Below are 26,832 nucleotides of genomic sequence, written 5' to 3'. Positions count from 1 at the left end.
ACTTCTGTTTGATCACTGCCAAAGTTGTAGTGGTGTCTGGAGCACTGTATGTGTGTGTGTAGGGGAGGGGGCTTAAAGCCTTCCTCTCCACATACTGAGATTTCTGGAAAAGCAGTAGTTTTAGAAGGGTGCTGTGGGTTGGTAGGGTGTAGTGCAAGAGGCTCTATCCAGAGTTCGCATCTCAGCAGGCAAGGATGTGAAGATTAAACCTCTTTGACCCTAGATCAGGTGGAGGGACTGTCTGTGAGTCTTCTAGTCTGTGTGGCTCTACAGGCCAGAAAGGTTGTACAGCCCTGAAGAAAGGAATTAACTTCTCTTTTGAGTATTGTCATGGGAGCACAAGGTTTGCTGATCCGGTTTTGGTTATAAGACTGTCCTCAGTGTTCTCAGTACATTCCAAATGTTCAGGAGAATCAATATGATCCCCTGAATATCAGGTGAGTTTTTTAGACTTGGGTCCAAAACACACTGCAGAAATAATCTAGTTTGACCACTTTAACTCCCTGGTTCAGTGCTAGGGAATCTTGGGCATTGTAGTTTATTGTGGTACCAGAGCTTTCTGACAGAGGAGGCTAAATGTCTAACAAAACTACAGTTCCCAGAATTCCTTAGCATTGAGCCAGGGCAGTTAAAGTGGTGTCAGACTGGATTATTTCTGCAGTGTGTTTCGGACCTTGGTTAGAGTGCCATCTCTTTCTTGGTTTCATTTCTCAGAAATATGGTAAATGGGAATAATGGCCCATCTCATCCCCTGGGCTGTTGCAGGTATTGGTTGAAAGGACCTTTTTATATTTAAAACACATAAGCAATGATGGTTAGTATGAGGCTTTTCCTTTCCTCATTATTTCCTAGTACAGGTAACCCAATCTGCAGTACTTATCATGCAGAAAGCTGTCTTCAACATCTTAATTTGCAATTAGAGTTCATTTGTGCTCCTTATGTGTTTATTTATATTTTTTTGTTGGGTTATTTTTGCATTGTCTTCCCCAGGTGGCATTATGGTGGGGGGACACATGTTGATTAGGAATCACTATGGTGTGTTCATTAAGGAGCAACTTTCTGTTAAAATGTTCTATGAGAAATTAGTCTTCATTTCCCCCATTCAATGATTATACCAATAATGACGTTATGATAGTATCCATGAATTCTTTGTCCTTAAGTTGTTTCCATCAAATGGAGACTGTAGTCAAGAAATCAGAAGAAGACAAGGACTTGGAAAGGCAGGTATGATTGAACTAGATAAGATCTGTCATTGAATACCAAAGTCAGGATCGTATGATTATGAAAGCTGGACAGTGAAGAAAGTTGACAGGAAGAGAATCAGCTATTTGAAGCATGATGCTGGAGGAGAGTTCTGTGGATACTGTGGAATGCTAAAATGACTGCTAAATGGATCCTAGACCACATCAACCAAGAACTTTCCTAGAAACCAGATTGACCAGACTGGGGCTGATGTACTTTGGCCATATCATGCCAACTTGTTAGAAAACATTACAATATTTGACAAAGAGAGAGGCAGTCGGAAAAGAGAGACCGCATTACAAGTGGGAAGGCTCAATCAAGGAAGTCAAATGAAGTAACTGAAAGGAGGTCTATGGGTGCATCCTGGTTTTTGGATGGTGACTTAGGCTTCCATGTTCGTTACACCAGTTACTCTACCAGTCTTTATTTCTTTTTAAACATATACTTACAGCAGTTGTGGCTAAGCTGTAGCTGCTTTGGAGGAAAAAAGGCCCAGTGGGCTTAAGACTGGTCAGGGAGGATTGGGGCAAAATGGACATTGTGTCTCTTAGAGTCATGATGTTTGGAAACAACAAGAACAACAATAATAGGTGTAGCAGGCTTAGAAATGGCCCTGGACCTCTGGAAGTTATTAGCCCTTGGCTTATCGAAAGGAAAATGGTGCATAGTGAAAGAAAGTACAGGAGAAAGAGAGAATAAGTGGAAGAACAAAGGAAAGGAAGGGAAGAGGGACACGATAAATAGCCATATATGGTAGGAAATTAAAAAGGAACTTCACACTACAGGTTCTGAAACAAAGTTGGGACCAGAATCAGTTTCTATCACAGTGAATTGATATTTCTTCCTGGGGTACTTTATGGGAGGGGTTGGGGAATAGAGATTGTTTTTTTAAATCCCCCCCCCCCCCCATTCTGTAAAATACTATAGTTGTTACATTAAAACAGCTATTTAGAAATATGTTGTTCATAATCAAAGTATCCAATAAAACTATATCATTAAAATACACAAATATACAAAAGGCAAAAAAACCAAACACATTTTCCTTGAGCCATTACTACATTATTATTATTATTATTATTATTAACCTTTATTTATGAAGCACTGTAAATTTACACAGCGCTGTACATACAATCTTTTAGTTAGATGATTCCCTGCCCTCGGGCTTACAATCTAAAAAGTCATGACACAGAAGGAGAAGGGCGTGGTGGAGGGAAAGGGTAAGAGGTCCAGCAGTTCCTCTCTACCTCCAAGGCCTGGACCAAGGCAGATGGACTGGAGGGAGGGCGAGGCTTCATAATGGATGGTTAGTCATTTTCCAGGGAAAATACATACTCTCAAGTAGGATAATACATATACAGTACATAGCAATACAGGAAATGGTTCAATAAACAGGCACCACAAGAATTAAAACATTTGAAGTTGAAACTTATATCTCACTTAATTACCAATTTTAAAACAAACCTTATGTCAAACAATTTCCAATCCATACTTAAAAACAAGTACAAATCTAAAACCTAAATTTATGTTTAAGTTCAAATTCAAATCCAAAATCAAATTCATATACCTAGTTGCACCTTTATGCAATTGATGGCAGTCCGCGACTACCAGTCTTTATTATTATTATTAAACTTTATTTATATAGCACTGTAAATTTACACAGCACTGTACATACAATTAAAAAATTGATAAAAATTGGTCTTCTGGATTAAACAAGCACAAATACAATATATAGAAGATTTCCATGCAAGAACTTTAGGGATGGAAGTGATTGATTCTACCCCAGTATTCTCCACCCTCATAGAATTATAGAGTTGGAAGAGACCACAAGGGCCATCCAGTCCAACCCCAGGAAATCTCAATCAAAGCATCCCCGACAGATGGCCATCCAAGCCTCTGTTTAAAGACTTCCAAGGAGGGAGACTCCACTACACTGAGGGAGTATGTTCCACTGTTGAACAGCCCTTAATGTCAGAACGTTCCTCCTAATGTTGAGGTGGAATCTCATTTCCTGTAGCTTGCATCCATTGTTCCGGGTCCTACTCTCTGGAGCAGCAGAAAACAAGCTTACTCCCTCCTCAATATGACATTCCTTCAAATATTTAAACAGGGCTATCATATCACCTCTTAACCTTCTTTTCTCCAGGCATGTCCACCAGATATGCTGGGCTGCAGCTCCCATCATCCCCAGCCAGCATGTCTATGCTGTCTGAGGATGGTACTGGAGTTTTAGTCCAGTACAGGTGGAAGTTGCACCAGGTTGGAGAAGGCCACTGTATGAAGGTGGATTGTGAGAACTGGGGTAAAGCTCCTGTCATTGGCAATAGGTGGTAGGAGTTGCAAACCAGTAGTATCTGGATCCATGCATGTTTCCCAGTCCTGCTATAGTGCCTTTCATTTTATCGCTTATGGATTATGTTTAGTAGAGGAAGAACATGACCAATTGTTCTTTAGAAAAATCTTTACAAAATTGTTCCTTTTAGATACATTTAGTAAAGCAGTGGTGGAATTCGTCTTCATGGAACTGGTTGCTTGCAGAAGAGATCTAAACTGTATAATGGAGCAATTTGTTATCTTTTGTATTACCTATTAAAATGTGTATCCTGTTGAAGGTTACTAGCACAGAAGCAACCCTTGGAAGCATGTTTTTATGTTCTTGATTTCCCTTAGCTTACTTATAAGGAGGCATTTTTCTGCCAGAGTTTTAGGCCCTCTGGAAAGGTTATTTGACACACAAAGGGCATAATACTTTTCAGAAAAGCTTAAGGCTGGAATATTAAAGCCATTCCTGATATACTATTAATATTCCAACACAGCATTTGGCAACATTTTAATTCTGAAGAGAGTGCATGAGTTCAAGGTCAGAGAGATTGACTTGTGCTGTTCATTATAACCAATTATTGTGTGACAAATGAGTTTCAGATCAGGCTGAAAATTCTGTAAGAAAAATCAATAGTTCTAATCAGGGCCTTTCAGGTCATTTACTACCCTACCTTTTGTTAGTTTGTCAGAAAAGAGCAAGATAAAACCTGTGTGACACTGGGCTGCCTCTGTATTGTTACTGTTTCCATTTTAAACAATATTTTGAGATCCTCAATTATATTAATAGTTTAATTGGTTTCAGCAACTTTTGAATGAGCTCCATTTTAGACAGCCTCAGTTTCAGCATTTTGATTTTCTATTTTTCTAAAATCCAAAGTAGAGACATGTATTCTTTGATTCTTCCCAGCTCAGCTAATTAACAGCTAATAATTTTTGGTTGGTAGCTGTATCATTAAAAGCAGGGGCATCATTGCTCAGTTAATTTAAAAGGCTCCTTGGAGAGAGCCTGCCGTTATAGTCTCTCCACTTAAGAAGTAATAGGAGTTTTGACAAATCTGGGTACTATTCCTGTAACTTGTTCCTTTTGCTATTCTGCAGTTTCCCGATGAAGATGAAGAAACCAGACTCTACCGCTTGAAGATAGAGGAGCAGAAACGTTTAAGGGAAGAGATCCTTAAACAAAAGGAGCTCAGGCGGCAACTTCAGGCTGGGGCTCGAAAAAGAGAGTTGCTTGAAAGACTGGCCCAGCAACAGCAGCAGCAGTGTTCTCTGACACAACAGCAGGAGGAGGAGACCACATCACAGTCACCCACCAATGGAAACCCACTGCTTCCCCTTCCTGGTACACCACCCCGCCAAAATGTGAAATACAGGCTGATGGTTAAAAAACAAGACCCAGTAGTTCCCAATTCACCTGCTGTCCAGCCTAAGCCCACCAATATTCTGCAAGCTGGAGATAATGTACAGTTTCAAGGACAGCAAATAAAAACTGTGAAGCAGCTGAGACAGACTAGGACAGTGCCTGAAAATGAGCTCCTGCCCCCATATAAAGGGGTGCAAACAAAGTCTGGTGGAGTGCACATGAACCCCTCTCAAATTGCTCGGGTGGCATCGGTACAAGGCCAACCTCAGGAACTGAAGCCTGGGGTGAAAAGAACTGTCATGCAACGGGCAAACAGTGGTAGTGGAGATGGGCCCCATGTCGGCACCAAAGTCAGGGTGATTAAATTGTCAGGAGGGGTAAGTTACCAGGCTTGTCTGTCTGTTGTTTTCATGTGGTTTGTTTGTGGTCTGCCTCTGTCCTATTGGTGTCATTGGCAAAAGCTCAGGGATGGTGATATTGAAAAGAATAGGCGTAGCAAAATTAACCTTTCAGATATTTCCCTAGTAATTTTCAAGTGGAACAGTGATATCCTCAGCTATTTTGCTGTAATCAGTCCCACCCATGAAATATGTGTACCTTTTACATCACTGAAATCCCAATGGGTCTCCTTGAACCTATGGTAGTATACCATACGTTGACATGGTAAACACAACCAACAGTCAGGCCACAAATGTTGTATGGTATAGAAATATTCCATTCCTTGATCCAGCTTTGTATCTGAATGGAAAACATTTCAGATTTAGGTACAGTCCGAAAAGGAACTGAGTGTTGTAGTGGATGACAGACCAAGCACGAATATTGTACGGTTACATCCAGAATCAAAATCTTCTCCTAAAGGAAGAAAGGCTAGAAAGGACAGTTTAGCACAAGGATGTTGTATATCTCAGCTCACTTGGGCATAAAACATAACATGAGGGTTAGATAATATTTTGGGATAACATGCTTATGAAAAATACTAAATTAAAATTTACATTAAATTAAAATTGAAAATAGTTCCTATTCAGAGGAAAAGAACAAATTATATGTAGGCCAGAAAGTGATGCATAATTCTAAGTAGTGAATAATCAAAAGTATTCAGTTTATACAGGATATTCACGAGGAACGCAGTAAGAGCTGTATTTATCTATTGTAGATAGAAAAAAGAGAAACTTGGTTGAATTGCTTAAAATGAGGGGCAGTCATTCCTCTTGAAAACAGAATGAGGAGATAGGTTTAAGCTGAAAATCAAATGATCATTATTGCTACCTAGACTTCTAAGGATAGAAATAGCAAGTGAAAAAGAGGTTAACTGTTCAGTGTAAAGAAATATCTAAGTTTGAGGATATTGCAACACATTGAACAGTGTAGGAAGGCTTCACACTAAGCATTTTCCACTTCACCCTCCCTGCTACTCAAGTTGGCAGCAGTCATGTCCTGTTTTGTATGTTAGCAAACAACTTTCAATCCATTATTCATATTGACAATATTAGAGAGTGAAGAGAAAGGGGATGGATACAGACAAGGAATGATATAGCTGAATATATACAACACACTGTGTGTAAACAGTCAGTCTCTCCATTGGGATTGTTTTCACAGCAAGCATGGATTCTATCCTTCTCTTGGGCAAGTTAATGCTAAATAGCCTTTGGGTTAAAATAGGGTTTTTTAAATCTTGTTGTAAAAATACTCTGTGGGAGATCTTTAAGGCAGGTATTTCTGATTATTCACTAAAGATTTCCCCACTTCCATGGAGTTGGACTTCAGTCCCTGAAATACTTTCTAATTGTCATATTCTCTTTTTATTGCAAGAAAGGAACTGCAGTGCAAAGAAATTAGGAAGTTAGCTAGATAATTTAAAATTTTGTGCGTGATCCTTTCTCTCAAAAATAATGGTCGTCCTTTCCCACTTTCCCCCACAATTTTGGTCAAAGGAGTAGGCCTCAGAATGAGAAAGTAGTTCAACATACTGGGAAGTACTGTAGTTACAAATTAAATAGAGCTTAATTTTGAGAGCTGTTCAACTGGTGAGTAAAAAAATCGTGACAGGCTGTAGAATCTCCTTCCTTGGAAACTTTTGTGGAAAGACTGGACAGGTATTTGAGCAATATTTACTGTATGGAGAATGAAACACAGGCCTTATGAACAGCAGAGGCAACTGCTTGAAATCAGATCTTTCTTCAGAACAATTTTTGCTGCAACATTTCCCACTGTTAAAGAGGCAAGTTGCTATTTAAGTTGCAGATTGGCATGCCTTCTTGGCAGTGTGGGCCTCTGTGGCAGAACTTCAAAGAGAGCTCTAGCTGTGTGCATGGTTCTAGCCTTCCCACACACAGTTGCTTTGGATCAAGGCCAGAATTTCCTGTCTTAGAGTATGGGATAGCACTGTATTTCTCTGATGATTCCCTTCAGGAATCTTTTTGGTTTACAATTATATTGACAAGTGATTTTATTCAACATTAATAATAGTTACATTTTCATTCTCACCTTAAAAATTCAGATATTATTGTAGCCTAATGCAAAACATTTCCAAAGCAAAAGATTTTAAACCTTCATTGAAGCAGGGGTATGCAGGTTGGTTCTTAACTACATCCTTGGTTGCCAGAGGTACCCCCTAAAGTGAGTCAGGGTCCTGCCAGGAGTGCCTGGCAGTTCTTCCAGAAGTCTGCTGCATTCTTGGGATTAGAAACAAAGTGGGCTATTTGTTGTTGTTGTTGTTGTATACCTTCAAGGCATATCTGATTTAAGGCAACCCTACAATGAACCTAAGACAGGGTTTTCTTGACAAGGTTTGTTTAAAGGGGGTTTGCCTTTGCATTACTCTGAGCCTGAGGCCACCAAGTGGATTTCCACAGCCAAGTGGGGATTTGAACCCAGCTCTCCAGAGTAGTAGTGCAACACTCAAGCCACTATACCCTGCTAGCATAAAGTCCTGTAGCACTTCCTTCCTTGGTCAGCTTTCTGCATTTCTGTAATGCATATTCAGGAGGTACTTTTTCCTATGCATCTGTTATATCAACAGAGAAGATTGGCAGCAAAGGGATATTCCTTTTCTCCCCCAGCAGCCTGCATTTCTGTGCTAGAATTGCAACTAGAAAACTTCCTGTTCATCTAGCATTTAAACACAACAAAGAGACAGCAGTAGGAAAGAGCAATCTATGCTGTGCTCGACATGCAGCATGCCACCTTGAAAACACAGTATTGTCTGATTCTGGAAGCTATGGCGGGTTATACCAGCATAATATTTGGGTAGGAGACCAATGGGGATTTCCAGGTAGGGCTAGATAAGAATTCAACTTGAAACTCTGGAGAGCCATTGCTGCCAGTGTATAAGTCAGTTTCATGTGCTCCTATCTAATAAGGAGTTTTGCTCCCTATACATTCTGCACAGGAACCTAGTAGACATGATGGCAAGAGTACTGAGTAATCTGAACCCATTCTTCCAAACTTGCATGCACTACACAGAAATTAAAAAGGATGTCAGCAAGGGCACATATCTATCCTTCCTTCTTTCACTGTCTACTATGCTGGACATCCAAGTGCCAAAACCTCTTTCTGCATGTAAAAGCCAGACAGGCTGGTAAACAAGATGGCAGAGGCCAGTTATTTTTAAGTGGAAAAGAAATGTTACCTGCTGTTGTGTGACTGAGTTGGTAAAAGAGGAATGGAAAGCTCCTGTCATCCATTAACAGCCCCTCTGTTGACTATGAAAAAGATGTGTTTTTTAAAAAAACTGCAGTCAAGTAACATTGGGTAGCTAACTTAAAATTGCTACAGATATTGATTAAACTGCAATAATTAGACTTGCATAATAATGTAAAATTCCAGAGAGAATTTCTGTACCTTCATCCAAACTTCCAGATGAGGGGAAGGGAATTTATCTTGGAAACTGCCTTTTCCTTTCCATAGTGAAATATTGCAGCCCAATTCTAAAGAACAGAAAATGGAAAACAAGCATAAAAACTCAGACCAAGATGCATATTGTGTCCACACACACACACACACACACCCGGTAACCATGTTCGACACCTTGTTCGGCATGCTGCACAGAAAAAAAGTATGTAAATTGATCTTGGAGCACCTTTGAAAGAAAGGAGTTGACAGCATGGGTTTCTGTAGACTTCAGTGGCTGCCAACTCCTTTTTTGTTAGTCTCAAATGTGCTACAATATTTTTTACATACTTATTTTACAGACTAACACGGCTAGATCTTTGAATTCTACCACAGAGAAAAGGGAAATTATTGACAGCAAGGGACACTGTTTGGCCATTGTTGATAGTCCTGAGATATAAGTTTGTCAAAGCTCCATGTGAGTGAAAGATCCAAATCCTTCTGCATGTTTTGAGTCTTCTGTTGAGCGTCTCAGGCTCAATCCCCTTTGAAGCATGCATCTATTCTTTGTTCCAACATTTTGAGTGGTCCATCAAAACCTAAACTTTTTGGGATCAGCTATGTCATGCTCTGTCTAAACAGTAGGTTGATCTTGTAGTAATGTAGCACTTCCTGCAAATGTTCAGAATTTGAAGTGATTATGCTGTTTTGTTTATTTTTTTGAAATATGCTGAGAAAAATTATGATGCTGGAATTGTTGGAAATTTTTTTCAACCCAGTTGTGCTGCTGCTGCATATTAGACACTTGAAAACACATTGCAACATTTGCTTGATAATGCAGTCTTTATGTTAGTTGTCTTCAGGTATGTGAACTGGAGTAAAGTAATCATACAACTATCTTGTTCACTAGAAGGGCATTCTATAATAGTCAATTTACATTAAATAAATGTATTATTTAGGGCTGATTCACAGTACTTTTTTTCACAGAAGGCACATACTTACATTGGAGCTCTACAAGCAGACTGTCAAGTGTGACAGTTGGATGCACTGGTATGTTGCTTTATTATATGCAGGATTTCAAAAAGCCTTTACACAACTGTCAAGGATAGTTGTTTTTTACAAGTGTAAAATCATTTTGCCAACATGGAGGGGCACGGAAGGAAACATGCAGTGGGTAATATGGACTGGCAGGCCTGCTGATCAGTGAGACAGTGGTCTACAAGATGCTTTGAACATTTTGAGCAGAAATGCTGAAATTGGAGAATCTCTTCTCCACTGCATTCTGGGACCATTGTAGTGTGCACTGTTAAGGTTTAGCACAATACTGTTCAGTTTTGCTTACATGTATATTTTTTACAGTAATTTCCCATTTGCACAGGTCTGCAGTGTTTCATTGGATTGACATTTTAAAAACTTCCAAATAATTTTAAAAGTGTACTTGAATGATGGGGTGCCATTTTAAGAGAACGATTCCTACTCACATTCTCTTTTCTTCTAAACTGGTACCTGTTCTTTGTTCTTTGTCCTCTCTTCCCTATAGAAGATAAAATGGCAAGGAGCTCGGTAGGAACATGAAGTCTCTTTGGGTTCTAACAGCATTGCTTTTGGGTGTGTTGGTTTGAAAAGAAAGTGGTTGGATCAACCTGAGCTGTAAGGGCCAGGCTGCAGTTCTGCAGATATCCTAGGATTAAGCTTAGGTCTTAGGTCTGAATAAGCTGATCCAGGTAGGGTGTTGATCTCTTAAACAGATCTGTTGCTTCTATGCATTTTAACTAAACCTTTTACGTGATTAAAATATTTTTAATGGTTTCTACCATTTAAATACATTCTAAAAATAATTTTAATCAACCCCCTCCTTTTTTAAAGTATAGGTGGCAAAACCTGATATACAGAAATATCTGTTTGAACTTTGCATATATTATAAATGTATATTTATGCACATATTTTAGTAAGCATAAAATAAAGCTCAGGAAAATTAGAATATGCTACTATTCAGAGTAGAACTATTGTATGTCATGAATCAGTGTCACAAAAATTTCTAGGGTGACTTTTCTGACACCAAACTCTGGCAACACATTTCTAATATTATGGTACAGTAAACAGCTGGTTATATTTGCCGGGGAGAAACATCTTAACTAGTTTTTACTGGGAGCATTGCAGGGCTTTGCTTCACTTCAGCTTTTTTTGGTGCATGGTTAAATATTGTAACAAAAAGTGCATTAGAAATATCCTACCATGCTTTGTCCGGCATATGATGGACACTGTCAGCCTCAAGTATAAACATGGCATGGAGAGAATTTTAGAAGCAGTGGTGATCATTTCCATTGTTACACCATCTATTGATTTGAAAAATAACTGCTCTTAATTTGCTCTGCCTCACGGTCTTTTGTCTTTTCAGCTGCAAATGTGTTCTTGGTAGGAAGTCTTTGTTTAGGACAGAAAGTTCTTTAGAGGAGTGAGCATTGGGAGTGTGGGTCCTTTGCTGAATGATTGTCTTGCTGTTTTTATCGGGCTTCTGTTTTATTTGCTATATGTGTTTCAGGCCTATTCCTTTTGTCTGCTTAAGGACATCTTTGTCCACAGTGTTGTTTACAGGATTTGGATAAATCTTCAGTATGGTCCTGTCAGTGAAAGTCTCCTTAACAGGGGAAAGGCAAAATGAGAGTTTTCTCCTTACCTTCTTGGGTGCAAAGTGAAAATGGTATTATTTAGCAGAGAATGAACTCTTTGTTAGTCTTCTGTCTTTTTTCACTTTCTGGAGCAGTCCCTGTTGGTCTGCAACTAAGCTTTAATTATATTTTGTACCTGATTCATATTGGATTTATTTATTTGGTGCTGATTTTGGCGTAACTTTTCCCCCTTTAGTACTGGACTAATAACCCTGTTGCTGCATTTTTAGCTGAGTATTAAAACATTTAAAATATCTATTCCACATAACTTACTTGCTTAGACTTATGATTCCTCTTAGATGGGCAACAGTTGCCTGTTCCTTGTGTGTGTGTATGCTTTTAAGTCGCTTGCTGACCTAGAGCAACTCCATGAATCTCATAGGGTGTTCTTAGGCAGAAAATACTCTGAGGTGGTTTTGGCAGTTCTTTCCTCTGAAATGTAACCTACATTGACAGTCTCCCGTCCAAACATTAACCATTGGTGAATCTGCTTAACTTCCAAGATCACACAGGATCTGGTGCCTTTAGGGTATTTAGTCCCTTCTCCCATTCTGCTTAGCTTCATTTTTTGCCCTCATGCTCCTTACACAATCTCCTTGCCATCTCTACCTTTTCTTCTCTAAGCCTTCATACCTAGGGCACTGACAGATGCTTTTTTCCTCTCCCCATTTCAGTTAATTCAAGAGACTAAGGCTAGGTCTTTACATGATGTTAGAATTAATGTCCTAAGGTGGTAGAGTAGACAAAACTATTTCAGATTGTGAATGTGGAATCATTCTTACTTTGCTTTTATGGTAGGAAGCATGTGTGGAAAGTTAATACTGGGATAACTGAGCCAGGATACTTTCCTCTAGAATATGTTCTATTATATGTACAAGAAGTAGTTTTTATGGGAAGAAGCATTCAGCAATAATATTTCCCATTTGCAGTCTGATGTAGTGTCACAGTCTTATCATCCCATTGTACTTGCGTAGGTTTGCAATCTGTCCCTTTGAATCAAATGAAATGAGTTATCTCCTACTAGCTTGAGTTCCACTTAGTGTATAGTCCTGTAGAGGTCCTGATAAATTGTCCCAGCTTCCCTACTTTCTGGATGCCCACTTATTCAACATTCCTATACTCAGTCTCATGGCCTGTGTATCTTCTTTCCATCTGTTTTTGTTGTATGACCCTTCTATCTTTCAGCTTTGTTTATGTTTTTCCACAACCTTTTCATCATAGCAATAGCAAGTACATTTCTCTACCGCTTATCAGTGCACTTAAGCACTCCTTAAGTGGTTTACAAGTGTATGCTAACTGCCCCCAACAATCTGGGTACTCATTTTAGCAACCTCGAAAGGATACAAGCCTGAGTCGAGCTTGAGCCCTTTCGCTGGTATTGAACTCGCAACCTTATGGTTTTGACTGAGTGGCTGCAGTAAAGGCATTTAACCATTGTGCCACCAGGGTTCCATGACGACTGTAATTTTTATTCTTGACATCTTCCTCCTTTACAGCCTTTGGTGGGACAGGATTTACAGGCAATAATTGTCTACCAGTTTTAGACTCATCAATGCAAACATAAATATTACACTTTTATTATGCCTATCTTCCAAGGAAATCAGGCAACTATGGAACAAATATTCAAATACTGGAGGAAGAAAAAAAAAACACCTAGAAATGAATCTTTTTGAGTATCCAACCCCCAACAAGGAGAAACATCCTCAAGCTACTTTCTTATCCCCCTCCCCCACAGGATTTGAATAGACTCAACGACAACTCCCTCTACCCTAGAGTCACCTATTTCTCTCCCCCCCCCCCCCCAAAAAAAAAAAAAAAAAGCTGGGAAGGCAGTGGGTAAACACAATAAGGAGGGTTGCCACTGGCTGTATTCTGATAGCTGGTGCATAATGACAGTGTCTCCATTGTCATGAACCAGCTGTCAGAGTACTGCTGGCAAGATTATAATTTCTCCAACCCATACCCAGATTCCTCCTTCCTCCTGATGTTTTGCAGGTAGAAGCCAAGAGAGGAATATGGAAAGCTATAAACTCTTTTATCCTTGTCAGGGTTCACTCCACCCTTCTGAGAGCAGGTGAAGGCATCCAAGAAGGTGCTACCTGCCACAATCCTCTTTCAGTTTCCCCCACCCCCAAATACAGACACCATTAAGAGGATAATATTGGGAGTAGCAATGCTAGGAAGGATCCTTACTCATCCCTCTGACCCTGTGACATCTCTTCAAAAACTGCATTGTTTTTTTTTTTTGTTTTTTTTTTTCCTGACAAGGTCCCCACAGCCCACTTAATAGGAAGGAAATGGGGAGAAGATGTGGCCCTGTCCACCATTTTCTTTCAGCTGTTTCCACTCCTTGACAGGGAATGTAGTCCTCAATAGAAAAAAGGCTGCCACCTCTGAATTAGGCAGACTGCAATCATTAACTAAAACACACAAGTGGAAATTGTATATTGTTCTCTCTGTTCACTGTGGGTAGCAATTGAAGGATTTGACTGAGAAGCATGTTTTTGAAGTTGATTACCTCATTACAGTTGTAACAAATAAAAAGAGATTATGTGTCATACATATATTAGTACTCAGAGTCAAGTTTAAATTGCCATATGAACAGAAGGCAGCAGTTATTTTGAATACAGATCTTTATTTCTGAAGTGGCATGGTTAACATGTGGGTTAGCCTTGCCATATTTCATTTACTGCAAATTCATTGTTAAAATAGGAAGTTCTGCAATCACTGTATAAATGGAGTTCTGTGTGAGCCAGCATGCTGGGGTCTGATGAAGCAGGGTTTGTAGAGGATACCCCATGTGCCTTTTTGGTAAGGAAGCTGCACCTGTTGAATGTTACCCATTGACTGTTTGGGATTATATAATGCTTTAATATTAACTGTGTTATTCAACCATCTTATGTTGTTGTTGGGTGATTTCTCCTTAGCCAAAGACTCGACTCCCTTGCTCAGAGTGACATATCTAGTCCTTTGCCATCTGAAAATGCAAATAATGGACCAAGAACACAACTCTTTGTCTCTGTGGAGAACTGCACTAGTGGGTCTTTTGTATATGGAAAATCTGCTTTGTTTAATACAATTATTGGATCTATTGGTAGCCACGGTGCCTGCAAAGGCTGAAGCAACAGTTGCCACAATAATTTTGTTTTTTTAATTCCAGTCCGCATGAGTTACTAGTATTGTATAACAGGTGAAATGCATGGAAGATGTGGAGGCATGGGACAAGAGATGTTTGCTGCAGTTGGGTAGCAAGCATTGCTCGCTCAAAATGAGCTATTCCAGAAGTGTGTCCATTTCACTTGATACAGGCTATTCTGCAAGCCTTGATTATTGTATAGTTTTGATTTGTTTTTCCATCTGTATTGCTCATCACATGCAATAAAAATGTTTAAATAATTTGTATTTGATAGCCCTTTTATTGTGATCTCTTAGATCATAACATCAATTCTATTTATACAGAAGACAGCAGTTATTTTGAATACAGATCTTTATTTCTGAAGTGTTCCCTAAATATTTCTAGGCTAAGCACAGAAAATGACTGTGGAGATCGTTATAAATATAAATCAGTATTGGAATTACATAAATAAAAAACTCTCTTCTTACACAGTTCCAAATTTACAGTTGACTAGGCATGCTGTAAAACTCCCTAGACCCATTAAACTAAATTCTGAGCCAATAAAAGATTAATTCTACAACTCTAGAACATTTTGCTAATGGAACACTTCTGCATCTCTTACTGTGTATATTGAAATCTTATTATTGCTCATAATGTTCATTTTGTTAAGGGAGGGCACCCCTGTCTCTACAATTACTTGAATTTCCATCTGGCTTCAGAGGTTTCAGCAGATATTGCCCGCGCACTTTCAAGCACATTGAACCCATCAGGAGTAAAATCATTTTAAGTAAAAGCTAAAACTCTCAGCATCCGGTATTCTAATACCCTTCAAATTCCATATTGTACTCCTTCAAGTACTCCTGTGAAATCAGTCTGTTGGATGGTGTAAATTTAGTGGGATCACATAGTGGGAGGCTAGGGCTATGCTTGCTGATAGAGTCCTGCCACTTCAAAGTAAATAGTGGTAATGAGAATGAGAATTTAGCTTATTTATTTCAGTCTCAACTATATGTTTTGTAACAACAACAAATTTTACTGATTAGTCAGCTGACTGTATCAATAGAAGACAAAATACATAATGCAAAATATATATACAATATATATTTTTAATTACCTCTCATCTTCCTCATGTTTGCTACTCACAACAGTGCTGTGCCTGGTACTTTTTAATCTCTGATAATATAAATATAAATTACATAAACCCAGCCCAAATTGTTTGTCTCTCTGATGCTTGTAAGTTATATCCCTACCCATTATCTTCACTTCTTGGGACTACCATGCTCTGAAGGTCTCCTGTCCCTCAAAAGACTTCCCTTTGCAGCCCTGAATGCCTCGTGGTACACCTGAGTTATTCCAGCTTTCTTATTTCCTACAAATTCCTCCTCTAAATCCACCTTTTCTATGAAGCATCTGTGAAATATTCCAAGTATCCATCTTCTGCAACAGTTGCTTATTGCTTCCTTACTTAGTACTGCCTGCTCCTCCTTTTGATTGTTGTTTCCCTTGTGTGGTATTTGACACTGTATGTTGATTAGAGCAATTCTTTTTGTCTCTGCACAGTGCTGAGGACACAGATGGCATTGTGTAAGTAAATGAGTAGCAACTGGAAGAACAACTAATTTTGCCCCCCCCCCCAAAAAAAAAAAAAGGGAAAAGAACAATTCCTCCTTTACAAAAGCAAACAAACAAGGGAATGGATACACTTACACACTTGTAGAACACTCATCGGCTATTTATTTAAAATGTTTTACATCCTCTCACAGTGATGTCCAAGATAAAATGAAGTCTAGTAAACAAATGTTGTAATTAACAGTAGCCCAGGGTAAAACAAAACATCCCATCCAGAAAGAATCTAATAAACAGTTCACCCATGCCATTTGTAATTCAGTAAAACTGAATTCAAGAGCAACAAGTGGATTTTTAGGGCTTTTCTCCTAAGCCTTCATGGTGGTGAACCAGCTGGAACCATTTGGTATAGAAAAGCTCCTCTCTCTCCTGCCTGCTAGCCTGGCTGCTCCCAGGAGTGAGGAATGAGTAGGACCTGTGTTGCTGATGTAGAAGTGAAGGCAAGCTGGTATGTGTGGAGGTGGTCCTTCAAGTTGGCCAGTTAACCCTTTAAAAGAAGGAGTGGGAAACCTATGGCTTTCCAAATTATGTTGGATTCAACTTCCCATCATTCCTGGTTACTCAGTAGCCCAGATGATTGTGCAGACCTCGTGGAAATTCCCAGTCTCTCAAAATATAGCAGTGTTTTCTTCCTAACAAGAAAGGAGTATCCTATGCTCAGCTGGAGAACATCTCAGAATACTGGTAGACTTGCCAGTATGAAGTTCCAGGTACCCATCTCTATCACTGACTATACTTGTATGAAGATAGATCTTGTATGTCTTTGAAACTAACTGAAAGAAAGGAGTTGGCGACATGAGCTTTTGTAAACTTAATTCTACTTTCTCAGATACATTTGGAGTAGCCTTAAGTCTATTATTTAAGTAGACTCAAGTCTACAAAAGCCCATGTTGCCAACTTCTTTCTTTCCGTTAGTCTCAAAGATGCTGTAAGATCTCTCTGTATACTGATTCTACAGACTAACATGGCTATATCTTCAAATTCTATTCTATACTGGGAGAAGGTGAGGAAGATGTGAGGGACAATGTGGGAGAGATGACAGAAGAAGATGCATGTATTATGGATCCAAGTTATGGGACCTTAGGATGTAGTTCCAATCTCTCTTATACTACATTTAGCAACTGAATTTATTGCACTTTGCAAGGAAGTACTTCAGTGTGTTGAATGCCAAGTTAGGGTTTATGAGAAACAACCTATTAAAATTTGTGTAAAAATGTGACCGCTGGCTTCCCGACTTTGCTACACATTTTCATCACTGTAATGATGCGTAGAAATGTTGCTCGGATCCTGAAAGTAACAGCAGGATGCTAACTTCATTTTTAAAAATGCATAATACAAATTGCTAGATTTTTGAAATGCCTCATCATGCTGCTTCATAAAAGTTATATATTGGAGACAGTAGGACTGAGGGATAGTAGAGAGGATGTACACTTCATCATCACCGCCCATTAGTTTTTTTCCATCTGAAGCCACACAAAACATTTCAAAATGGTAGTCCCTGCTAGTTTTCAACCAATAGTTGAATTTCAGTGAAGATGTTTATGATTATCCTGGGACAACACACTTTAGGAGCCTTTCCATACATAGTCCCAGCACACATTAAAAATATTGCAGGAAAACAAAGTTCCTGTATTTATTGCCCTTCTTCAGGGCAGCCAAGACTTTGCTGTATGAGTCCCCATCCACCTACCCATTAAATTGCCAGTTAGAGACTAGTTTTAGGGGGCATTATTGGTTAAATTAAGTCATTTTAATTAAGTCATTAAAATTTTGTAACATTTGAAGGTGATGTTTTCAAATGAATGCCCGTCCTCCAGAAGTTACAGGAAAAGTTTGGGTGAACTTAGTAGAAATCACCAAGACACTTCTTTTATTCAAAAATGCCTTTCCAGCATCTTTATGCATTTTTGTAAGAGCGCTGAGAATCTGCAGGCTTTGTCTTTGGTGCTCCATGACAAGCACATGGCGTCTCTCAAACCATAAAGACTTAACTAACATGCTTATTACACTGAGGACTAACTCAAACATTATTGGAAAATGCGGGAAAGAAAGACATGTTGCTATGTCTTTTCCTGTTACTATGGTAATATGGGAAAGTTGATTTGTGAATCTCTCCAACCTGGAGATCGGCAGGCTCCAGGAAACCTGGAATTCATGGCTTTCCCCCAAAATCATGCTCTAAGAGTATTAACAAAATAAAATAAAACAGAAATTCATTCAAATTAATCGGTGTCCTTCATATGTGTAAATAAGTCTGTATAACATCTGTTTAGGTAAAGGGGAGATTTTTTTTTTTACTTGAGATTATATTTTAAAATGCTGAATATCATGGAACAATTTCATGTGAAACTTTGTTGTGAATCTCCCTCTAACCATTTGGTGTGTGGTGGGGTGTCCCTTCTGTTTCTTAATCTTGATTTTTTTCAATATTGATTGGTTGTGTATACTTTGAATGTTTCACTGGCTGTATGGTTAACTGGGTGAGCAATAGGAGTTGAAATAATTTCAGTGTTAAATGCAGTCATAGGAAAGGGCAACTTCTATCCCACATTGTACATTGATTGTCTATTCCTTTCTTTTACTCTGTGTTTTTAATGGCATGTTTAAGGGCATGTCCAGTTGGATGGACTATTCTGTCATTTCCCAGTACTGTAGTTACTTATAGACCTACTCACTGGTAGACAATGTTGCTGGGTTCACTTGTACAAAAATAGGTTTTGAAGTATGTGGCCATGTTTGTTGCAAGAAAAGGCTGTTGGTTAAAAGGAAAGGCTATTGAGAAAAGGACAACTTCCTGAACAGTTCTTAGGTCGCATTTTTTTTTAAAAGGGTATGATAGTACTAGAGGTTGTAAGAATCCTTTTGGCATAAACCTTGCATTCTGTTTAAATTATTATTCATCTTTGCAATATAGAATGGCGCAAGTAGCTTGTTAGCCGCCTGTGTTCCTGCAATGTGACACTTCACGGATCAAATCAAGTTTATTTCCTTTAAATGTTTTATCCAGTGTGCACATCCCCCTCTCTGTTGGGTGAATTTTTTTTTTTAGAATTAGCTTTAGAAAAGATTACATGGATAAACACAGCATTGTCGTCGTTAATAGAAACCTGTGCATTGAGGTCTATGGGTTGCAAGATCAGTAACAGTACCAATGACAGTGAAGTATGGCCTTATCAAAAGGAGAATTCATAAGAGGCTGCCCTGGGACACTCCACCGCTGTCCTTCTGTGTATCCTGACAATGTTATCTGTCCTCTCAGTACGGAGTATCAAATGTCTGTCATGAGTATAGAAATTAAATTAATGTCACCTGAAGACATGCAATTAATCTTTTGGAGGTTTTCATAATACCTTTACAGAAAGAGTTGCCAGTTTGGCGGATTTGGATTTTGGGGTTTAGTCGAAGATAAGGAAAATTAATTTTTCATCAGGGTTAATACAAGCTAGCAGGGCCACAAAGGCTGAGTGAGATGGTTGGGGAATTTGTCAAGTGTTGTCACTCTGGAATAATGCTGCTTAACGTCTGATCGGTGTAATCAAGAGTTGAGATTTCTATAGAAAGGGATTAATCAATTTGCTCACTACAGAATGCACATTGGTGATATCACTCATTCATGGGGTTTTAAGAATTAAAATAAGATTTGATCTGTCAAATTGCAAGAAGCTCATGACAGTATCAAAGGGGTAGGGTTTTTTATCAGGACATCCTCGAAGCATTAGTTATAAATAAATTTGTCCAGCTAATATTGGTGGCAAACAAACTTCATCTTCATTGTGAAACTGTCAGGACATTCACAATTCTGGCACTCCTTAGATCTTACTTATTAAAACATGTAACTTTCTTTTTGAATACTGCAAGGCCTTTAAAATTTTCTGTAGTGATAAGGTTATATTTCTACACATAAATAATAAACTGGAAGTAGTTGGGTTCCATTCTTTGTTTTTCAGTGCCTTACCTTTTTAACCATTAAACCTCTCACATAACTTAAAGGAAGCAGTAGAAGCTCAAATATCACATAAATAGGTTGTCCCGCTTTACATTTGTTTGCAACATCTTTAGCTTATGCATCATTGAAAATAAGTAAGGATTATGTTCTTTAGTACAAATTACTAGTGATAAAATATAATCAGCATAATAATGGATTGCAACTTTGTTGCTTCTTGATTCATCATTCTCCACATTTTAAAATGAAGGGGGGGGGGATTTGGTATTTGAAGATCAACAGTTCAACATTTACTGTGACCAGAGTTCTTCCTATTTAAGATTTACTGTCTCAATGGATCATATTCATAGTGTAGTCATATTGGACAGTTTTAAAGGTTTTGATGTTTAATCTTTTTTTAGGGGTTGATCACTGTTTTTATGATTATGATTGGGGGGAGGGGTCAGGTTTTGGGGTTTTTAAATTGTAATTTTTAATTTTTTGATGTTTTATTTATACTGTTGGAATCCACTTTGATTCCTTTGTGAAAAAGAGGAGTATAAATTATTATTATTATTATTATTATTATTATTATTATTATTATTATTATTCTACACATGTAATTCTAATCTTTATTTGTCATTTAGCATATGACAGAGATTAACATCTTACAGGGTATATGAAACATATTGATTTTAATTTGTATTATTTATTTTATTTATTATTTATTATTAAGTGCATGTCACTGCCCCTTTGCGTCTCCTTTTGACTTACGATGACCTGATGAATTTCATAGAGTTTTCTTATGCAGGGAGTACTCACAAGTGGTTTTGCCATTTCCTTCCTTTGAAATATAGCCCATAGCACCTGTTATTTGTAGCAGACTCCCATCAAAGTACTAACCAAGGCTGTAGGTTATGCTTTATTAAGTTTAAGGCTCTGGCACATTTACCAGAACAGATCTCATGCATTAAGTCAGTTAATAAGTCATCTCATAGAGTTGCTCCATTAACAGATGAGTGCTGAACTGCTCTGACTGTTCTGCTATCACATCCTTGAAGTGTTTAATGGCAGTGTCACAATAGGGAGATTGCACAAGACAAAAAGTCTTTCATAAGGCAATGTCTTTTATAAATGTTTGGTTCTAATGAGTATCAGTCCAACGTCAGTGTTAAATGTGTGCAGTCATATTATCATAGGTTTTAGAAATGTCTCCATCATGGGTGAGCAGTGTCCATGATGCCACTTTGGCACATTTTAGTTCACACATGGGTGCTTGAGGCAGGGGCACATGATCAAGGGGCAAGGTTAGGGGAGGAGCTTAGCCAACATTTTCAGTTTTTTAATAAAAAAAACTTAAAATTGATTAAAATATATTGTTGTTTTTTAGATTTAAATTTCAATGTTAACAAAATCTCTCCCAATCATCATTAACAAATTAAACCACCATACTTATATAATGAGCATTTGGAATGATTAATTTCATTACTTACAAATACAGTATCCCCCACTCATACTTTATTAAATTTATATTTATGTTTAAATAAACTTTAAATGTATTAAAATTGACTTGAATGTGATAATTACTGTTGATTGTTCTATTGTCTGCAGTGCTGAGATAGTCAATGTCACAGTCAATATCCTTCTTCCCGATTGACAAGTAGGAAACCACAATATTTGCGCTTTAAAAAGTGTTTGCAGAAAACAGAATAGTGTTCCTGTCAAGCAGTTTGTTAGAAAGGTTCATCCAGCAGGACTTGACTTATGGATTTTTTTTTTCAGAATTAACTGCTGTGATGCTGAGAAAAAATATGTGTATTGCATAATGAGAGAAGCAATGTGGTGGTGCAGTGGTTAGAGTGGTGGACAGGGGTTGGGAAATTGAGGCTCAAGTCCCCAGTGTTTCATGAAACATGCTGGCCGACTTTGGGCTGATTACTCTCTCTGACCAGACCTTAATGCTGCTCATAAAATTATGGAATCACAGAGTTGAAAGAAACCACAAGGGCCATCCAATTCAATCCCTTTCTATGCAGAAAGGCACAATCAGAACACTCCAGAAAGAGGGTCATCCAAACCTCTGCTTAAAAACTTCCAAAGAAGTAGACGCCATCACACTCCAAGGCAGCGTATTCCACTATCGAACAGCTCTTACTGTCAGGAAGTTCTACCTAATGTTTACGTACAATCTCTTTTCCTGTATTGGATCCTAGAGTCAAGTGAGGTTTCATTTTGAGTTGAATCATGAATGGTATTAATGCTATATACAGGCTCTTGGTAGCTGTTAGAAGAACCAAGTATGGCAGTATGCAGGTCTTGAACTGTGTGCTGTTGCTTTTCCCATAGGGTGGTGAGAATGTTGGCTTTTCTCATTCGGAAGGGCTTCCCCACCGGCTCCAGCAACTTCCAGAACAGAGGCATCAGCCAGTACGGAAGGTCACATTGACAAAGGGAACAGTGCAGCAGCCTCACCAGCCTCATCTGCACCAGCTGGCACAGATTCATGCTGCATTTCCACCTGGGCTGAAAAACATCCCTGGGATACATCAGGCAAAAAAGGTATTCATTCAGATTATCTGCTTGTCTTGATGAAGTGGCCAGAAATAATGTTCCATGGTTAATCAGGCTCTGTATGTCTGTTGTTGTTTGTTTTTTTTAAAAATCCAACTGATATCAGAAGGAGACTCTTACTTAATGGTAGTGTGACACATATTTGTAGTTTTAGAAGCTTGTCATTTTTATGCAAAACTAGGCTTATGGACACTTGTCACATTCATATCTGCATGATAGGAGATAATGCACAATAATACATGTTTATTGTGGTAGTTGAGAGAGAAGCTTGGGATCATTGACTCCTCTATTCTGCCAACCCATAACAATGTGTTGCCATTTTGTACATAGAACCATAGAATCGCAGTAATACCCTTCTCAGAATTGGAACACTTGCCTTTCTGACTACAGTTGACCCTCCATATCCATGGATTCTTTATCCATGGATTCAAGCATCCACTGAAAATATTTTTTAAAAATATAAATTTCAAAAAGCAAAGCTTAATTTTGCCTTTTTATATATGGGAAGCCATTTTACTATCCATTGTATTTAATGGGACTTGAACATCCATGGATTTTGGCATCCACAGGGGCTCCTGGAATGGAACCCCAGCAGATACCAAGGGCCCACTGTACAAGACTCGGAATTATTATTATTATTAACCTTTATTTATAAAGCGCTGTAAATTTACACAGCGCTGTACATACAATCTTTTAGTCAGACGGTTCCCTGCCCTCAGGCTTGCACTTGGGTTCCAATCACTCACTAGTTTCTCACATTCTAGCTTCATTGTGGATTGATTGCACAGCTGGACATTAAGAGCACAGGGCACCAAGTAATACTGTTTTGGCAAGTCTCGATTTCTAGGGCTAGATGGGGTAGGACAAAACTAAATAGGCATTTAGGCACAACTAAACCTCTATACATTACGCTTCTGAGGCTGTTGCTTTCCCCTAGGGATGAAATCCTTGTTAGGTTGGAATTTCCCTGTGTTTCCCCATTTATAACATGCAGCATGCCTGAGAGATGTTTGGCTGTCAGTCCAACAAATGAGCTAATGTGCAGGCCTTTAAAATGTTGCCAACAGCAACATGACACCTTTTAATCAGCTCCTGCTTTCATCATCTCCTTCTAAGTGAATTACTAACTTTAGCGTTAATCTGTCAGATTCAGTTAAGTGGAAGCGAGTAAATCAAAAAACATAGCTTACTTTTGTTGTTGGCAGGTCATTCCTCACGGGAGAGGCAGAGGCCTGGCAGGCCAGATGGGCCGAGGACGCTTGATGCCAAACAAACAGAATCTGCGAGTGGTAGAGTGCAAACCTCAGCCCTGTGTTGTGTCAGTTGAAGGGCTTTCTTCATCAACCACGGATGTCCAACTGAAAAACCTGCTGATGTCGGTAGGACCCATTCAGGTAGATCACCCTGGGCTTGTGTTACTTGTGCCAGGAATCTTTCATTCTATAAAACTTACTGCCTCTGAAAGGAGACATACCAGAGGGCAGGGACATTTAGCGGTTAATTACACATATTTAAAGACGCTCTCTCTTGCCCCTCAGTGTTTCTGAAAGGAAAAGAATTCTAGATCAAAAGAACAGCATTGAGCATGGTAAAGTATTGTTCATCTTGCTGCATTTTGTCCATTCAGACCCCTCTCCAAGTTATTCCCGAGCTCATCTCACTTATTCCAGTAGGCTAGCAAGAAAATACCATGTTTACAAAATCACATGATAACAGTTTGTAACATCTCTAAGAGAAATAATTATTTAGGTGAATGATGTGTTCTGTACTTCATTTAACATGTGCAAACTCAAATATTTGTACAATCATCTTTACGCACTCAAATCTTTACGCAGTCATCAATCTTCATCTTGGGAGCTAGTCTAATTGCAGACCAATATAATGACCATTACATTGGCCAGATTTTTCATTTTTTTATTTCTTCCTATATCCACTAAAACTTTACACCATTCACCCTCTTGAAAGTCTGTAGAGAACTTGAAAGCTTATACACAGTTTTATGACTTTTGGAGGGTATAGACTCCAGTATTTATTTGAATGTAATGGTCAATGCTATGTTCTTCTTATGAGTGAGACTTGACACTTTAAAGGGCTGGCTTGGATGTCACCCATTCAGCCCAGCCTTACAAGAAATGACCTCAAGTAGTGGTGAGGGTCAAGTAGAACATCACCACCCAAAGAAGTAAAACATCAAAGGGATTCTGGTTTCAGTTGATTATAACAGTTCTAACCTACTAAAGAGAGCAGATTTAACTGGCAGGTGGCTCCGCAATTAGAAACTGATGGGGATGGATAGTCCCAGTAGAGAAGACTTGTTGGTTAGAAGAGACTTACTGAATCACAGGTTGAATGATTAACACACAGGCAAATTCCATGTATTCAGTGGGCCTACTGTAGTAAGGACTACTGATAGGATTTAAATTGGTAACTTTTCGTTAGATGTTGTCCAGGATGCCATGAAATGCCCTTGATGGCAGAATATTCCCTAAAATAACTTTATCTTCACACTGTAACACTATAATAATAGTTAAATATTAATATTTAATATTAACATGCCACTGGGAAAAAGAATAAACTTTTGAACAAAGAATTATAGGTTCTCTGGGAGCAGTTCCAAATGGAGTGACAAAACATTTGAATGCGGTTACTATAGATAGGATCACAACAGCTCAGTTACAAAAAGTGACACTAGAACGTGGCATATTATCTGATGATATTTCACTAATTCCTAGATGCTTGGCTAGAATCTAAATCATAGATGGTCCAATACTCCAGCTAGTAGACTATGAAACCAATAATAATAACAATAAGAATTATAGGAGTATTATTTGAAGAAATAAATGCCTAAGGGATTAGAGCCAAGTGATATATAAAATAAAATATATAAAATTTAAAAAATACATTGATATTAAATGCCCATCCATTGCTGATTTTGATGTGAGCCTTTTGGGACTAGCACTATCATACATGAGAGAAAGAAATGGTTGGGAAACTTGTTCCCTGCCATTTCCATCTGTTTCTAGGTGAAGATGTCAGCCAAAGCCTGTTTCAGAGCATTTTCAGTTTTAGACAGAGATGACTGCAGCCTATCTGTACTATATGCCCTTCGCTAATAGTTTGCCATCTGTCTCCATCTGCAAATCATGCAGTGAACATATCCAGTTGCTGTGCTGTCTCGCTCATGTATTCCATTGTGTCTTCCAGTACTAAAAAGTTGCTTACTTATAGATCTAATCTGTGTAGGAACCGAAAAGGGGGCAGTAGCATGACTCAGTTCTCAAAGCTTATGATGAATGGAGCAGATTTCTTTATCAAGTTCTGTTGAAAAGAAATGAGTGTTAGACAAGATCAGACCACAGTCCTGCCCCAGGCACAATTTAAGTGTCCAGCCTGTTGGGCTCTTCCTTTTCAGAGAGGCTTTTCCAGGAGCTGTGCTGATGAACTGCACTTTCTGTATCTTGTGTTAAAATATGCCCCATTTATATTTCTCTTTTAGTGCAAAGCAGAATAGAAAAACATGATTAGCAAAATGCATAGCCCCCTGTTTCTTCTGAGTCTCCCTGACTATGATAGTATGAATTTAGTTCAAAGAAGCCTGCACAGCAATAGAACTCTAGATGAATTTTCTCTTCCCTTTCATCTTACCCAGGGGTAGGCAACCTGCGGCCTGGTCCTGCCGCCGATTGCCACCGGGGCCTTTGGGGGGCAATTGTCTATAGAAGCCTCAGAAACATGCATTTATATTAACATTTTTTAAAAAATCAGCAAATTTTTTCGCGTGTCCTCCATTTTTTAAAAAAGTATCTTCCATTTGAAAAGTTTGTCCTACATTTGTCCTGGTTTATTTATATATTTAATTTTTCTTTTTAAAAAAAATATTTAATTATTTATTTTTTGGCTTCGGCCCCCCAGTTGTCTGAGGGACAGCAACCCGGCCCCCAGCTCAAAAAGATTGCCTACCCCTGATCTTACCAATAGCAGTTTTGCCAGGTTGTAAAGGAATTTTATCCCAGATCAGATTAACTAGGGTGAACTTTGGTAGTGCCTCATACAGTAGCAGACAGCTTGCCTTACCAGAGGCATCAATGATCTTTTTGGTATACAGGTGTCTTACTGCAGGGCTTCCACTCTGTGGCCTGCATCATGTGTAGCACGGTGGTGAATCTCCCCTCCTCCC

General features: G+C 38.6%; 1 protein-coding gene across 8 annotated transcripts in view; it reads left to right on the top strand.

Annotated features, from left to right (window-relative positions):
• The window catches only part of RBM33 (RNA binding motif protein 33), a 124,160-nt gene that overhangs the window by 71,462 nt on the left and 25,866 nt on the right, over positions 1 to 26,832 (top strand). For 4 of the 8 annotated variants that reach the window (XM_089533569.1, XM_089533577.1, XM_089533574.1 and 1 more), the window contains 3 exons: positions 4,660 to 5,301; positions 22,431 to 22,643; positions 23,861 to 24,049. In XM_089533569.1, the coding sequence (XP_089389695.1) occupies positions 4,660 to 5,301; positions 22,431 to 22,643; positions 23,861 to 24,049 (1,044 nt within the window). Of the gene's footprint in view, positions 1 to 4,659; positions 5,302 to 14,348; positions 14,789 to 22,430; positions 22,644 to 23,860; positions 24,050 to 26,832 lie in introns of those variants that run through there. The other 4 variants (XM_089533571.1, XM_089533575.1, XM_089533573.1 and 1 more) reach the window with 2 other exon arrangements.

This window comes from Sceloporus occidentalis, unplaced genomic scaffold (assembly GCF_023333645.1).
Source record: "Sceloporus occidentalis isolate IW3139 unplaced genomic scaffold, rSceOcc1.0.p SCAF_7, whole genome shotgun sequence".
Lineage (NCBI taxonomy): Eukaryota > Metazoa > Chordata > Lepidosauria > Squamata > Phrynosomatidae > Sceloporus > Sceloporus occidentalis.
This window is presented reverse-complemented; position numbering and strand designations above follow the sequence as displayed.